The 15,407-nt window shown below is 36.9% G+C and overlaps 1 protein-coding gene across 1 annotated transcript in view; it reads right to left on the minus strand.

The window, feature by feature from the left end:
- The window catches only part of IPO8 (importin 8), a 51,463-nt gene extending 36,431 nt beyond the window's left edge, over positions 1–15,032 (minus strand). Inside the window, exons 1-6 of the mRNA XM_090272971.1 lie at positions 14,745–15,032; positions 10,381–10,462; positions 7,811–7,967; positions 5,087–5,245; positions 3,908–4,064; positions 1,095–1,184 (exon numbers count right to left, since the gene is read on the minus strand). Coding sequence (XP_090129097.1) covers positions 1,095–1,184; positions 3,908–4,064; positions 5,087–5,245; positions 7,811–7,967; positions 10,381–10,462; positions 14,745–14,828 — 729 coding nt within the window. The 5' untranslated portion in view covers positions 14,829–15,032. The remainder of the gene's footprint in view (positions 1–1,094; positions 1,185–3,907; positions 4,065–5,086; positions 5,246–7,810; positions 7,968–10,380; positions 10,463–14,744) is intronic.
- Between the last annotated feature and the right edge of the window lie 375 nt (positions 15,033–15,407).

Raw genomic sequence — 15,407 nt, forward strand, 5'->3', positions numbered from 1 at the left:
AAGGGTTTATGTGAAGAATACAGGAAGAATAAATCTTGCTATAGATTAACTGATATTGTGAATTTAGATTTTGTACAAATGCAAATTCCTTCTTATAGATTGCTACAAAAGAATTAAGTAAGCAAAGTAAATTTCAACTAACCAGTGCTGTTGTCCACATTTATCTCCTATTTTCAAAAGGCCCAAATAAGAAGAAAACAAATACAAAATACTATGTCACGCGAGGAAACTCTGGGATAACAAAAAGTTCCTATATATTTGGGTGATAATAACACAAGTGTATGTTTGCAAAAAATGCAAAAGTTCTGTACATTTATGTATATAAATTAAACTTAAATATAATCTGTCCCAAGATATGAATGAGAAAAAATACTGCATATCTGAAAACAAGCTTAAATCTTGAAATATTTGATATGTTGATTATTTCAGTTAATTTTATAATTATAGCATCATTATTATTGCAGATAAAAATGAGACACCACCTTTCACCTGTCAAACTGATGAACTTAGAACTTTATGTAAAAGATATTCTCAGTCACTGCTTATTAAAGTATAAACCAACGCAATGCTTCTGGAGAGTACTTTGAAGATCTGTCAAAGTTTTAAACATTTCAAGGCGTAATCTATCCAAAGAAAATAATCATATATGTGTATAAAAATTTAACTACATCCTTATAGTTAAAACACTAAAAAACTAAAACAACCTAAACATCCAGCAAATGAAGCATTCAACAAAAATGACAGTGTAGAAATATTCATAATCATAAAAAATACTTTTAAAAGATTTTAAGTGAAAAATAAATTTCAAAACAGTACTTTATACTATTTTTACAACTAAAATATGGTTACATATAGACACAAAGTATAGAGGAATAAATACCAATTTTCAAAAAATATTTTTATCATTTTAGTAGTATTAAATATTTATTAGTTTTGCTTACCTGAATGTTCCGAAACTGAGTATGTATTAGTAATTATTTTTACTACAGTAGTGATTTTTTTTCCAAATAGGCTAGGATCATAAATCAGTCTACCACAAATATCCCAAACCCAAGATTTCCCAATTTTTCTTAGGAATAGAAGCTCTTTCTTACAGGAGGAACTGTCCTGTCAATAATAGTTCGAAAGATTTCCATCCACACAGTCATGGTTTGGTTATTCACCAACTGAAGAGGCAATGCATACTGAAAACAAAAGAACATCATCATCAGGCGATAATTCCTCCACTCAAAAAAAATCAGCAATTTCGCTACACTGGAAGGCTGAAATACATGAAATGGCTAACATCTGACTATGAAAACAGTAATTTCATATGGTTCAACATAAAATTTAATTTAATTTAAAAAAGACCTAATAATGTATGTATGCAAATTAAAATTTTAAAACCTAGAAGTATGCATGCCATGAACAGTTTCTCTGAGCTACTTTTCTAAGTGAAAATAAAATATTTTTAACACAGTAAGGTCTCATCTATTCAGCATAAGATCTCAGATAATTGATTTTTACCATTTACCCCTCTGTCAAGCTTTTCATTCCAACCACTTTTTCCCCAACTCTATTGAGATATAATTGACATATAACACTGTGTGTGTATATTTAAGGTACATAAAGTGATGATCTGATACATGTATATATTAAGAAATGATTAACACAGTAAGATTAGTTAACACCTCTTTCACCTCACATAATTACCTATTTTGTGATGAAAACTCATTTTAACCACTTTAATGAAAATCTTTACCGCACGGAACATTTTTTTCAACTACTTTCCTCTACACTGGGGCATAATAGCACAGCCACTGTATCACTGTGGGTTCCCCTGCTGCTCTGTGGGTGACGGGAGGTGAGGCAGTACCGTCTCTGCATCCGTGCATTCCAAAACCTGCCACATGCTAAGGACATAACGCTAAGTAAGAGACGTAGTCTCTGTCCTCACACTCAAGTCAGGAAAAAAAAACATATAAACAAGGAATGACACTGTGGTGTGATAACAGTGTACAGATAAGAGCAGTACACAAGAGGACCCCTAGTCCAGCCCAGCAGCATCAGGTACAACTTTCTGGAAGAACATGAAAGCTGAGACCTGGAGAAAGAGCACAAATCAGCCCCAGTATAAAGGGGGAAAGAGCACTCCAGGTAGAAATACAGTATTTTAAAGGCTCAGAAGAAAGAGAGAAAATGGCCTGTTCACAAAGCTGAAAGGGGAGTAAAGCACGAAGGTGAGAACGGTAAAAGGTAAGGATTTGATACACCACATTAGGAAGTTCACACCCTATTCCAAGCGCAATGGGGAGTTTGGGCTTGAGAGAGGGAACGGAGGAGCAGGCTGAGGGTTGGGGAACGTAACGATGAGTTAGTTCACTTTTGGACAAACTGAGTTCTGAAGCATGTATGAAATACCCAAACGCTCTGCACAGTATTTAATAAATGCTTAAACAAAGTCAATTGAATTGTATCATATTTTTTGAAACATAAATATTACATTATCACTGTAATTATCCCTCTTAAAGCCTTCTAAATCCTTGCTTCCAGGATACCCAGCGGGAGCAGATTTCTTTAGTAGCATATAACAGATTACAAAAATGGTTTAAAATGTTGAGATTTTTCATCGTTTTGGGGGGTTTTAATATGTATATGTTGAGAAAATAAATGTTTCAGATTTTGCCCTTTTAGATCAAGTAGAGGTAAAGGCTTTAGGAAAATTATTTCATCAGCCTGTCTTACTTCCCCTTTCCTGGTTATACTTCTCTGAATGAGAAAGGGAACTCTGACCTCAATAAATGGGATATTTCTGTATCTAATGGCAAAACATCTCACTGAATGAAAAATGTTTGCCTCAAAGGAAAGTGATTCTCCTGAGGAAAATTTCTGAACAGTGCTTTACTAAAAGATATCAAAGGCACCATGCACCTTCTTTTCCTATTACTTTAAAAAGAAAAAGAGGGTGGAGAATATGTTTTCCTGGTATCCACGTTTCTTCTCTCTTAGATTTGTCTTCTTTCCCCTTCCCTCTCTCCCAAAAACAGGCTGAGCTGAAAACAAAATCTGCCTCAAACTGTCTCTATTAAAAGTTTAAAAGATAGACTAAAAATATAAATCTTTATTGAAGTGAAATACTCTGAAACAGTACAAAAATACTTACTTCATATAGGAAGCCAGGAACAAAACCGAACTATCGTGGCTCTCTAGCCCAACAAAACCACCCTCTTGCCATGACTAATTTAACTAAAAAGCGTGTAAGAGAGGTTTCATTCATTCATCATCAAAGAGTTCAGACTGGTAATAATTTTTCTTCCTCCACCCAGATCTAAATAATTTACCCAAGACTTTCAAGGATTAAATTTTAAAGATTTTCATATTTAAAACACTTCATCGTCTCCATCTTCTTCTAATTATTTTTTAGTCTCATATTGATAGTCTTTATACCTTTTAGATAAGAAAAAGGAAGTATTTTAAATGAAGGAAAATGCGGCACTAAATCTGCTTTGTTAGCTTTAAATTAGGTCTAATGCAAAGAAACTACCATCAGTAAGATTTCCCAATAAAGAGGAAGTCTCTTCTTTTTCTTCCTCTTCTCCTAAAATCATAAGTAATCTGTAGGCAGAATGTTATGGACAGATTAGTCAAGTAATCAGCTTCTTGGGCAGTTAGCTATCCTGGTTCTTTCGTGCCCAGCACTTCAGACACTGGAGTGAAAGGCATATGAACAGTGAATCTCAGCTATGCCACTCGGGTCACTTTGGGCTATCAGGTTAATTTCTGTGAGCCTGTTCTCTCATAAGGATTTTTTTAAAGAACTACATGTGAGAATGCATAATAATTTTTAACACTGACACTTATTGAGCCCTTTCCATGTGTCAGGCAGAAAAGCAAGGTGCCATATTTGTCTTCTACAATAGAAACTCACCTGAACAAGTGCATAAAAGATTTTCAGAATCTGTTTCTGTAATAAAACAGAATAATGGGAGGGATCGGGAAGGAGCTGCATGATTTGTTGTTGAATACGAGGCAGAAATATCTGCATTGCTGCTATAAGAGGTTCTCTTTCCTCTGCTTTCTTGTATCTACATGAACAAAGAGAAAAAGAAAGAAAAATAATTTCCCCCTACAAAAGAACTATAAATAATGAACAAAAAAAAGGTTTTTTTAAAGCTATATAAAGCTAACAAAACAAAAACATTCCAACCACTGGCTTACATTTTCTGTTTGGATTGTTAGAATAAACCTGGGAGAACTTTAATAGAGCACACCCCTGTTTTAGGCAGAATACAAAAAATCTTTCCAGGAAGAATGAGACTAGTTAAAAGAATCCACGGCTATTTTGCAACTCTCCTAAAAAAATTCTTCTACTACTTAAATTACTTTTCATCATACCACAATTCTTCCTATAAAACACAAGCTGATGTGCCTGTTTAAACAGACATTCCTATTATATAATAAAAAATGTGGTTAAAAACATTCTCCTCATACTATTTTAAATTGGGAAATTAAAAGTTTACAAACTTACAGTCTCCTAGGTCACTTCAGTTGCTAAAAATCTAAACTATCTTCTAAAAATTCTACAGACTATGAACTAGTTTGTAAAAAGAAGAACTACAGGACTTTGCATGCGTAACTAGCAACCTCTTAGAAACTAGAAAGTAATACTATTAAATGTGACACTCATCTCCCACCTCCCAAGCAACTCTTATGGAAAAGAAATTCACTAGCAAAAAAACTTTAATATTCTCTATTTTGCATCCAAAAAGTTAAATACTGATATTAGGTGTACTTAATAAGGTGCTCACTTGAAGACAAATGCTACGGTACCTCTATATGAGTTGCCAAAGAAAGCTGTTAATAAATGATGCTCTGAAATTAACATGTAATTTTGAAAAGCACTACATTATCATATCGCTGCCTCACAGATGAGCAATGTACATTGGCAGATTAAAAGTTCTTTAAATAACTGGAGTAAACATGTTTAATTGTGCTTAACCCACCACTTGCCAAAGTTAACCTGAACCCACGGCAGAACCCTCTATGCAATTTAGTTCGTTCTAAATAGCACAAGGCTGGTATTTTCACCCAAGAGAAATCAACTTACTCGTATGTCTTCACCAGCTGATACAGACATAATAAACTGCCAAGCCAGCTTCCACTGCTCTGTGATTGCAGGTAATAGCCTATCTTGTCGACTACTGCCGGCCAGTGACCAGGGAAATCATATTTAATGATGGCACGGAGACACATTGTTAACTGGACTCTATAAGGTGGGGGAAGAAAGTCCAAAATCTAAGTCATCAATAAATATCAGGTTTCAAAGACCTCTAGTATTTTACACAAAAGTACTCTAACTCCAATTCACCTACATTATATAAACTGGATATATACTCTAGAGTGGGATGACAAAAAAAAAAAAAAAAAGAGTACTATCAAGGAAAAAACTCCTCAGTAGCTCGACTTACTTTAAATAAAGAGAACAGGTCATTTCCTAAAATAAATAAAACCTTTCAAACAGTTTTATCCTAAATACAGTGTTGGGAAAAAATGAATCTAAAATAAGTTCATTAAAATTTCTCAAAAAGAAAAATACCTATGAATTTAGCTCTGTAAAATTTCCCAGCTTGTTATATTTTGTATTTTGGTTATCACAGCCTAAGAGGAAAACAAAACAAAGTATTGTACATTTCAAGTGGGTAAACTTCATCTAAAAATGTGAAAAGGTAAGCAAAACGGAGGCCTGCAGAACAGTGGGAAGCATGTCTGTGAGCCAAGCCTTGGAGCATCCATTTCAGTGAACGGCTCACAGAGCATGCTGCACCTACGAAAGCTTCCTGAAATACTAAATTTTGTACTTTGGGTATAAAAAACGAGCTGGCAATTTCTGAAGAGGGAATCCAAAAATACAAAGAAAAATAGCCACATAAAAACATAAAACAGAAAAAAGAGGGATCCCTTTAATAAAACCACAAAGTCAAATAATAAAAGATGTGAGGTCATAACACTTGGGTCAGTAATCATTTCCTCAACAGGATCCCAACTATAACTGGTATTTTTTTTTTTTTTAATTAGAAAAAAAACTACCAATATATCCTCCCATGGTCATTGGCAAATGGTTAGATAGTGAGCCTGGCTAAACTAGGATTCCACAGTTAAAAATAAAAAAGTGTGTGTGTTGAGTTGAACAACCAATAACGTGAATTCACTGAAATGAAACACACAAAATATGTTATCAAATCTATCTGAAAATTTTTCTTTGCTATACTCTTAAATAAACTTTAAAAATATTTCTTCAAAACTGAAAGTGATCACAGCTAAGGCATTAAGATATAAAAGAAGCAAAGCCACAAATACCTGTCTCATTATAAGGAAAAAAGTCTCTCCCTGTGCCACCAGAAGCTGTCCCTAAACAACCAATATGTCAAATCTGTATGCAATAAAACTGAAACTTTCCATTTTTTAAAATTTCACCATCAGGTTGACCCAACAACTTTTTGTTCCAGCCAAGCAAAGGAAGGCTATGAACAGCCCTCCTTTCGTACATTACTATGTAGAAGCACCGCAAGATGCGGAGATATTTGAAAACGTAAAGATTCTGACAAGAGACGGATATGTGATGGTAGCACAGGGGAGCCACTGCCCAGGTTGGCATCTGGGCGACCAATGGCAACAATGGCGATTTTCTTTAATCAGTATACCTATTTCTCCTAATAGACAAAATAACTGCACAAAGAGGAGTTCGATGTTTCTTCGCCTTCCTCGCTGTTTCCCTCACACTTTCTTCCCTTTCTCCTGTTTGTATCATAATGTGCGGTAGACTCCCAAGGGGAAAAGTTGTAGCTAATCTCCTGACATTAAACAATTTCATTCCCCTACCTCAGTTTCATTGATTTCCCTCCTCCATTTCCAAAAGACATCTATTTACTAGCTTATGTTGAAAAGAGTTTGTTTGTCCCATCTTAAGACTGCGAAGTTTGTATGACGCTCCAGCTGTGCTGCCCAACAGATAGCGGCGGCCACTAGCTACCTGTGCACACTTGAAATTTATCAAAATTAAATTAAAAATTCAGCTCCTCAACCATGGGTATGGACTTGGGGGGGGGGAATTGCTGGGGGAGGGAGATGCTGGGTGGAGGGGAGTAAAGGGGAGAAAATTGGAACGATTTTAACAATATAATCAATAAAATACATTAAAAAAAAAAAATTCAGCTCCTCAGTTACACTAGCCACATTTCCAGCTCTCAGTGCCAGGTATGCCACATGGCTAAGTACTGGACAGTGTAAATTAAGAAGATTTCCATCACTACAGAAAGTTCTCTTGGACATCACCTAAGGCAGATGTGGAAAAAAAATCACAGACGATTCTTCCAGTTTATACCTGCTCTATCCTGTCTTCTCTAAAAGAAAAGATACTCAGTTCACAAAAATAACAAAAATAAATGTCAAATGTTAAGCCAAGTGGTAGGTTAAAACTTCCAAAAGTCAATTTCCCTATGTTAAGAAAAAAAAAAGCGACAGGAAAAAGTCAAGCGATCATAACTAAGAACATTAAGTTATTTACATAGTGGGGATTAACACAACAAGTATTATTTTTACCTTAACTTTTTTTGTGGAAACTTAAAGCAACTAAATCTTTCCCAAAATATTGCAAAGGATTAGAAAGGCAAAGACAAATAAGTAAAACAATGTTCTTTGACTGCACGTGTTCATTAGCTTACCTCTTTAAGAAAACCAGATTTGAGGCTGATGATTAAATCCAACCTCCCCCTACCCACTTATAATATTTTGTGCTTCCCACTACTAATCATACAGATATAATATAATGTACCTCACTAAATCTGGAGACCGAATTATTCCTTCCACAATGTTATCACGTATTTGCTGGCGATCATTTTCATGAATGTTGAATGGAAATATTGCTTCTCCCAGTGGAGGTTCTCGGTCTGGCCAGTACTGTGTCACCATGTTCTTCAAGTAAATGGCAGCTAAGTTAGAGGGAAAAAAAATGTTAATGTAGCAACATCAAAAAGATGACTTTAATTCAGTTTACAAAGTATGAAAGGCTAATCCCTTCAATGTTAAACATGACAGTCAGCGAAGATGGAAAATCTTACCGTTATAAATCTCACAGTATGTCTTTTATATAGGACATCTTGTATGGTGCCCCACAATAAAAATATTTTTTAGTTATAACATTAACAGCATGTAATGACTGAATTATAAGTAAGTCCATGATTCTACCATGGACTTACTTATTTGTTGTCTGAAGGTTGCTATTTAAGACTAGTTCTATAGAGATAATAATGGTTTTATGATCATATGAGTAACATAGCATTCTAATGCACTGTTGATAGAAAAAGCAAGCAAAACAAGGTTGGTGATAAGATTCAAAATTCTAAATGTTAACATCATTATTATCCACTGACCTAGCATTTTCATCTCTCATAATTTACTCTATAAAAATATTCCCACAAGTATCCAGAGATATGCGTAAGGATGCTCCTCATTTTAGCATTGCCTCTATATCAACAATGAAAGGGGACAATAAAGGAAATGTCCATTAACTCAAATTATTTAAATAAACTATGGTAGTTCTATACAAAGAATACTGAACAACTGTTATAAAGAATGAAGTATATGTGGAATAAATTAAGAGGGAATTTCAAAAAAAAAAAAGAATGAAGTATATGCATATGCATTAACATGAATCAATTCCCCAAAAGTACATGGTTAAATAAGAAAAAGGAAATCATAAAATAGCATATAATCAACATATTTTTGTTACTTTTTAAAACCAGCATATCTATGGGGAAAAAAAGAACTGAAGAACCATGCACCCAGGTAGATGGCAGCTATCTTTGGGGGTGGGATTAAGAGCAAGCTAATGTATAAATTCTGTGCTTTTGTAATGTTTATATACCATATAAAGAGGAAATATTAGTTTAATAAATTTCTTTAAGATCTTTAAAACTGCTGCTTCCACAAAACTCCCATAGAAACTTCACAATGGCCCTATAAATACTTGTTATTAAAATAGGTTTCATTTAGCAAAATGTGGTTTCAGAACAGCCTATTTTATAAAACAAAAGTTAAATAAAACTGAGAGCAATGGTTTCCAAAAAACTTATAGAGAAGTCTTACAAACCTTATTAAAGTAAAAAATAATTTCAATATGAATGATTTTCTATAAATTTTTCTTAACTACAAAGGGACCTCTCAGGAAATCATACATGTTGTTACAAATATTTTCCCAAAAGATAATGATTCCTTACCTTTTCATCTGTTATTTCAAGTAAAATTATATAGTTTTATCAGCATGTAGAGTATAACCCCATTTCTATAAAACCATTCACCAATCCCTCTACCCAAACATATGCAAATGTGTTAACGATGCTCCTTTCTGAGAGATCAATGTTTAGTAATTTTTTTTTTTACTTTCTTCTTGGTATTCTTCTATATTGCCCAAATTATTTACAACGTATATATGCCACTTACATAATTTTTTAAAAGTCTTTTTAAGTATTTTTATTTAGCTATTATTATTTTACCCCCTTTATCTTGACGTTACTATCTTTTTAGGACTCATGATATTCCAAGGCTTTCTCCAACTTTTTACTTTTTGGGTCCTAATGACAAGCTTATTAAAAAAAAAAATCACGGAACTACCACAGGTCCCACAGACTTAAGGTAAGTTGCATGTTTAAAATAAAAGGCCTGCCCGCCACCCCCCACCAATCACATAGTTAGGAACATCTATGCAATATATTAGCTCCACAACCTGATGCATAAATGGAGTTCAAATTCACAAATACAAATACATGGTATTAACCTGTGGCTAGGCCACCAGAAATCATTTTTTAAAAATAGGGAAATGAAGCTATTAAAATTGGGAAAGATAGGGGGGAACATGGCAAAGTTACAAAGGCAACGAATTGGCAGGTGTAAGGGAGAGAAGGAAGAAAAAGGCTTGGGGAGACTTAAGAACTCAGCATCTACCTCTAAGTTTCCAGGGAAAAGGAAAGTGATTTTTAAAATAAATGTTTTATTTTTATTTTATTTTATTTTTTTAATCCTCACCTGAGGATATGTTTATTGATTTTAGTGAGAGAAGGGAAGAAGGGAGGGGAGAGATGGAGGGGAGAGAGAGAGAGGGAGAAACATCAGCCAGTTGCGTCCCATACACACGACTGGGATGGAACCCACAACCTTCTGGTACATGAGACGATGCTCCAACCAACTAAGCCACCTAGCCAAGGCAGAAAGTGATTTTATAAGCCATTAGAAATACTTCTTGTACTCCTATTTTTTCAAGAAATTACAGATATTTAGAATTAAAATATAACTCTAGTTTTACTTTCACCATAAATAAATTTATAAAGTATTAAAAACCCAACTCACCTGCCTGGCGTACTGGGAATTCCACATGGTCAGAGACTATAATCCGAAGTAAACTGGGAGCAAAATTGATAATCTTGTAGGACTGAAATTACAAAAATATATTTTATAAAACAGGACAATATAAATGAGTAACTATTAGCACCTGTTACTGCACTACTGTAAATAAAATGTTTAAAGTGAGAGAAACTCTCCAAAATAGATTACTAAAATATTTCAGGTCAAGAAATATTTACTTACAATAAATTGATCAATAAAAGAGTATGAACATTTTTGTTTTCACATATATGGTCAAAATGCTCTCCAGAAAGGGTGTGGCAATTTACAGTACAATAGTAGTATATGAGTGTGTCCGTCTAACCAGTATAGGGATTACCATTTGTTCAAAAATTTTAAAACCTTACTCATATTTTAAATTAATTTCCTCTATGTTGAATTTTTCCTGTTTGTTGGCTATTTGTTTTTCTACAAATTCCTTATTCTCTTTACCCTTCTGTAAATGGAATATGTTTTAGTCTTAATAAATTCTAAGAGCTATTTATGAATTTACAATCTCAACCTTTTATTGGACCTATACATGGCAACTATTTCTTCCCAGCTTATTTGTGCTTCAATTTTGTTTTAGGTATTTTTAACAAACCAAAAAAAGAAAAACACATGCTACAGAAAACAGAAGCTCCAACACAGAAAAATGGACAAGATAACATTAGACAGCTGTGCATGAGCTGTGGAGAGAGACGCGAACGCCATGCCTAAGAGAGCTGAGAGCAGACATCAGCAGCTGCCCTCCGGTGCAGGGGCATCTTTTCATCTTACTAACGCCCCAATGAGCCTGTGCTGATGAAGTGCCTGCTTCCTGGGTCATTTCGCCCCACAGACATGTTCTACTTTGATTTGCTCCTGAGCTTGGCCAGGGTGACTACAGAAACACCAAAAAAAAAAAAAAAAAAAAGCATTCCGAGCAACCCCATTCCTTCTGACCATATTCCCACTGGATGTCTGTACCTAGACCATATTACAACCCTGCCACATTCCCAGAGCTTACACTTGGCCTTTCCTGCTGACATTTCCAGAAAAGACTCATAAATTCTCAGTAAGGCTAAAGCTACACATGATGCAGAGAGTCTGTTCACCTTACCTTCTCCCAGGAGCCAACCATTTATTATAATAGCATTTATTAAGATAAATGTTTGACTAAAAAAAAATGGAGAAAACTTGCACATTTTAAATATTGATCATTTCTTCCTAAGAATATTATGTTTTCTAAACCTTTCTATAGTGTTCAGTAAAATTTTAAATTATAATTGTTTTTTTTCATCCAGTATAAACTTCAGCATCTTAAATCTGTTGCATGTGACGTAAATTCTGCTTTAACCATAACTGAAACCACTAGAATTTTAAAGTAGTTTTAAAGAAAACGGGCTTCTTTGAACAGCAGTTTACAGGAGTCAAAATTTATACAGATTTAGCCTATTCTTCTATACCTTCTACATTTACCTTATCAAATAATTCATGTTTATAACTTTTGAGATACTGGAAGATTTTATAGTGAATCAAATATTTACATGGTTTAATTCTAATCTATATAGATTAGTATTTGTTTTACAAATCTTATTACACATTAGTACAAAATAATCTTGATAGTTAGATTAATGCAACATATTTGCAAGTAGTTATTGTAGCGACTACTTTTATTTCAACACTGTTGCCATTTTATACATTGTGAAACTCCTATTTTTGCAACTCTTTGCATTTCAAAGCACTGCTGCAACTTTTTGTCTTTTCCTTTCAGCCTTGATTCAATCTATGTTAATGTGGCCAGCTAAAACATTCAGTGGTAAACTAAGATGTATTCTCAGACTACTTCCCTCACAAATATTTATCCAATTTATTTTTCCACCTTCGGCTTCCCATGTATAAGGGGGAAAAAGACATTTTGAAGTTTTCTGAAAATAAAGAGTTTACTTGCTTAGTTAAATTCTGCATTTCATGAGAACTCATTTAAGGCAAAGACCTTGCGTTTTCCCATTCTCTGCCTCACTGCCCCCACTACCTTTTATCTTTTCTAGTCTTCCAACATGCCAACTGGGGGCTTCTACTGAACTAGCCCTCTCCTCTGTCCCCCTCCCAGGGCTTCACCTGATTCACTTTAACAACATCTAGGTCTCTGCTTAATATTATTCTTCAGAGAATGACCACCTTGTTTATACAACCCAACACACTCTAGGGCTTTACTATCAATGTAACACTTATGACCTGAAATTACATTATTTACTTCTCTGTATTCCCTACAAGAAAGCAAGCTCTATGAGAGCAGAGTCTTGTACTAGTACCTTTAATATAACTCAATAAATATGTTATTCATATAAGCAAACTCCTTAAAGGCCAATAAAATGATGCCACAGATGCATGGAAAAGCAGGGAATAAAAGCTTGGCAATAAAAGCACATATTTTATTTCCTTGTTGAGGCTATGTGGAGAATTATTTATTAAAAAAGACACTTTTCTGGATGAATTAGTGGAGCAAGATATCCACCCATTCCCATTTCTCTATGCTGCTGCTACAGAGACTTCTGGGTCTACAGATGGTAAAGAATATGCATAGGAAGCATTCTTAATATCCTGAGATAAAAATGAAAATGCATTTTCCCATTCAAACAACATCATAAATAGCAATTAAGGAACCAGTCACTGGTAACAGAAATACTACACTGGCCACAGAAAAACATAGCTCCAAATAAAAGTTTATCCTTTGGAATACAGGCTATTATGTTTCAAAGCTGCTTTCCTATCCTAAATGGAAACTGACAAAAAAAAAAAAAAAAAGTACAAATCAGTACTTTGTAGAAGGTGTCCCATTTTCTATGCAGAGCATATTTGATGAGGGGTGACCCAGACTAAAATAAATGAGCCGGTCCCTAATCACTTATGGTAAATGACCCACCTGTTTATCTAATAAAGCCAGGTGGTAAAGGATAAGCATAAAATACCCAACATTATAACCATGTGTTACAGTAAGGTTATGTGGCATAATCTAGCCTTCTACTTACAGACAACCCCCCCAAAAAAATACTTAAGAGCATATTACACGCCAAAGCATTACACAAAATTGTGAGTCCTTTTCTTTTTGAGAAGAAATACATTCCTTTCAGGCTACAGTTCAACTCCACCTTCCCTCCAGAGTCAGTGTTTTCACGCTCGCTCTTACCTCTTGAGAATCCTGGATTCACACTTACTCCAAACTCCACCCATGATTTCCCATTAAAGCAATCCATTTCAAAGATTCGCAATGCACACCCGCACTTTTAAGTCAACTCCAACCAGGGAAAACCTTGGTGCACTCCTACACAAACACTTAGGACAGTCGTTCTCACGCTTCAGAAAAGCACATAATCACCCAGCAAGCGAATTAAAACAAAATTGGGTTCCATCGCGAGTTTCTCATTCCTTAAGTCTGGACGAGGGCCCTATAATTTGCATTTCCAACAAATTCCCAGGTGATGTTGACGCTGTTCATCCAGGACAGCACTTTGAAAACCACTAATGGAGAAATATTCCTTTATATTTTAAGGATCACCACAACCTCAAACAGCTGTCATTCTATCTTGGGAGTAGACTTTAACTCGTACTTTTTTGTGAGAGATCTGATTCATTCTGTCACGTTTAGAGGAAAACAGAAGCTCCAGTTTGGGATCATTAAAATTTCGAAACGTCGGTGGTAGCACTGAAACAAGGTCAAGACTGGTTACTAATAATAGAGGATGGAAGATAAAAGCATCTTACACATTTTAGCATTTTTAAGACGTCCCTCCAAACACTTTTGCACGTGTCTTCTGTAAGGCAGTAGTACCACCATGGAAACTGCCTCTTCCTAGACAGCATTTCCCAACTCTCCAACAAAACTCCGCGAATCAGCATCAAAACAGTCCCGCCAACCCCACCACGGCGGGCGACCGACAGGGCTTCCCACAGCAACAGCTAAAAAGGGCTGGGTCCGCAGAAAAGCCAACTCAGATTTGAATTTCAAGTGAATTTTCCCAGCCGCGTCCCCAAGTCCGTGTACTTCAATCACACCCTGCAAACACCAGCAGCGGTTGCTAAAGCTTCTCTTTGCGGACCCAGTGGACAGAACAAACTGCACTGGGGAAGGAAAACAAGGAAAGACGCAAAGGTAGCCAACAGGTGCGAGGGCTGCTCAGAAGAGGTCCCGGGAGCCTGGCTGCCCTGCGGCCGCTGACAGGGACGCGGGCGGTGGCGGGGGGCGCTGCCCCCGGGTCGGAGCCCCAGGGCCGGGTAGGGGGAGATCCAGGACACCGAGAGGGTAGAGCCCGGGAACCGACGGGGGGCGCCGCAGGCCCGGGCCTCACCTGGTTGAGCTCATTCTCAGCTGCAATCCGCAGCTTCGGGTCGATGGTGCCCTTCAGCGCCTGGATGATCCTGTTGAGGTCCATCTGCCTGGGTGGGGGCTCTGCAGCCACCGGACCAGTAGGCCAGACTGCAGCGTTCGTTTTCCTTTAGAGCCGCTCAGCCACCTCCTCCGTGACTCCCGGACTACCTCACTCCCCACCCCCCGCCACCGTCGCCACCTGCGGCCACTTGCTGCGCCACTCTGACTCCGCGCAGCCTGTCCTCCCTCTCTACCCCCAACAACTCGCTCTCCATTCACCCTTTTACGACAGCCGGTGGGAGGTGGGAGAAGAGGAAGCGGCACTTCCTTTACGGCAGGCTCCCCGCCCCCCGTGACCGCCATGCTGCTGTACGGAATGTGCACGCCTTCCGTGAGTACCGCGGAGAGCGCCACCATGCAGCCATACAGAACATGCGCTCCTGCTCTCAGCAGCCCCCGTGAGCGCTGCCATGCTTCTGTACAGAATGAGTGGCTGCTGTCAGTGCACCCTGGCGAGCGTCGCCATGCCGCTGTACGGAACGTGCACTCCTGCTCTCAGCACCCCTGGCGAGCGCCGCCATGCTGCTGTATGGAACGTACGCGCCTGCTTGCAGCGCTCCTGGCGAGCGCCGCCATGCTGCTG

The sequence above is a fragment of the Furipterus horrens genome, unplaced genomic scaffold, assembly GCF_987537825.1.
Source record: "Furipterus horrens unplaced genomic scaffold, mFurHor1.1.pri manual_scaffold_4, whole genome shotgun sequence".
NCBI lineage: Eukaryota > Metazoa > Chordata > Mammalia > Chiroptera > Furipteridae > Furipterus > Furipterus horrens.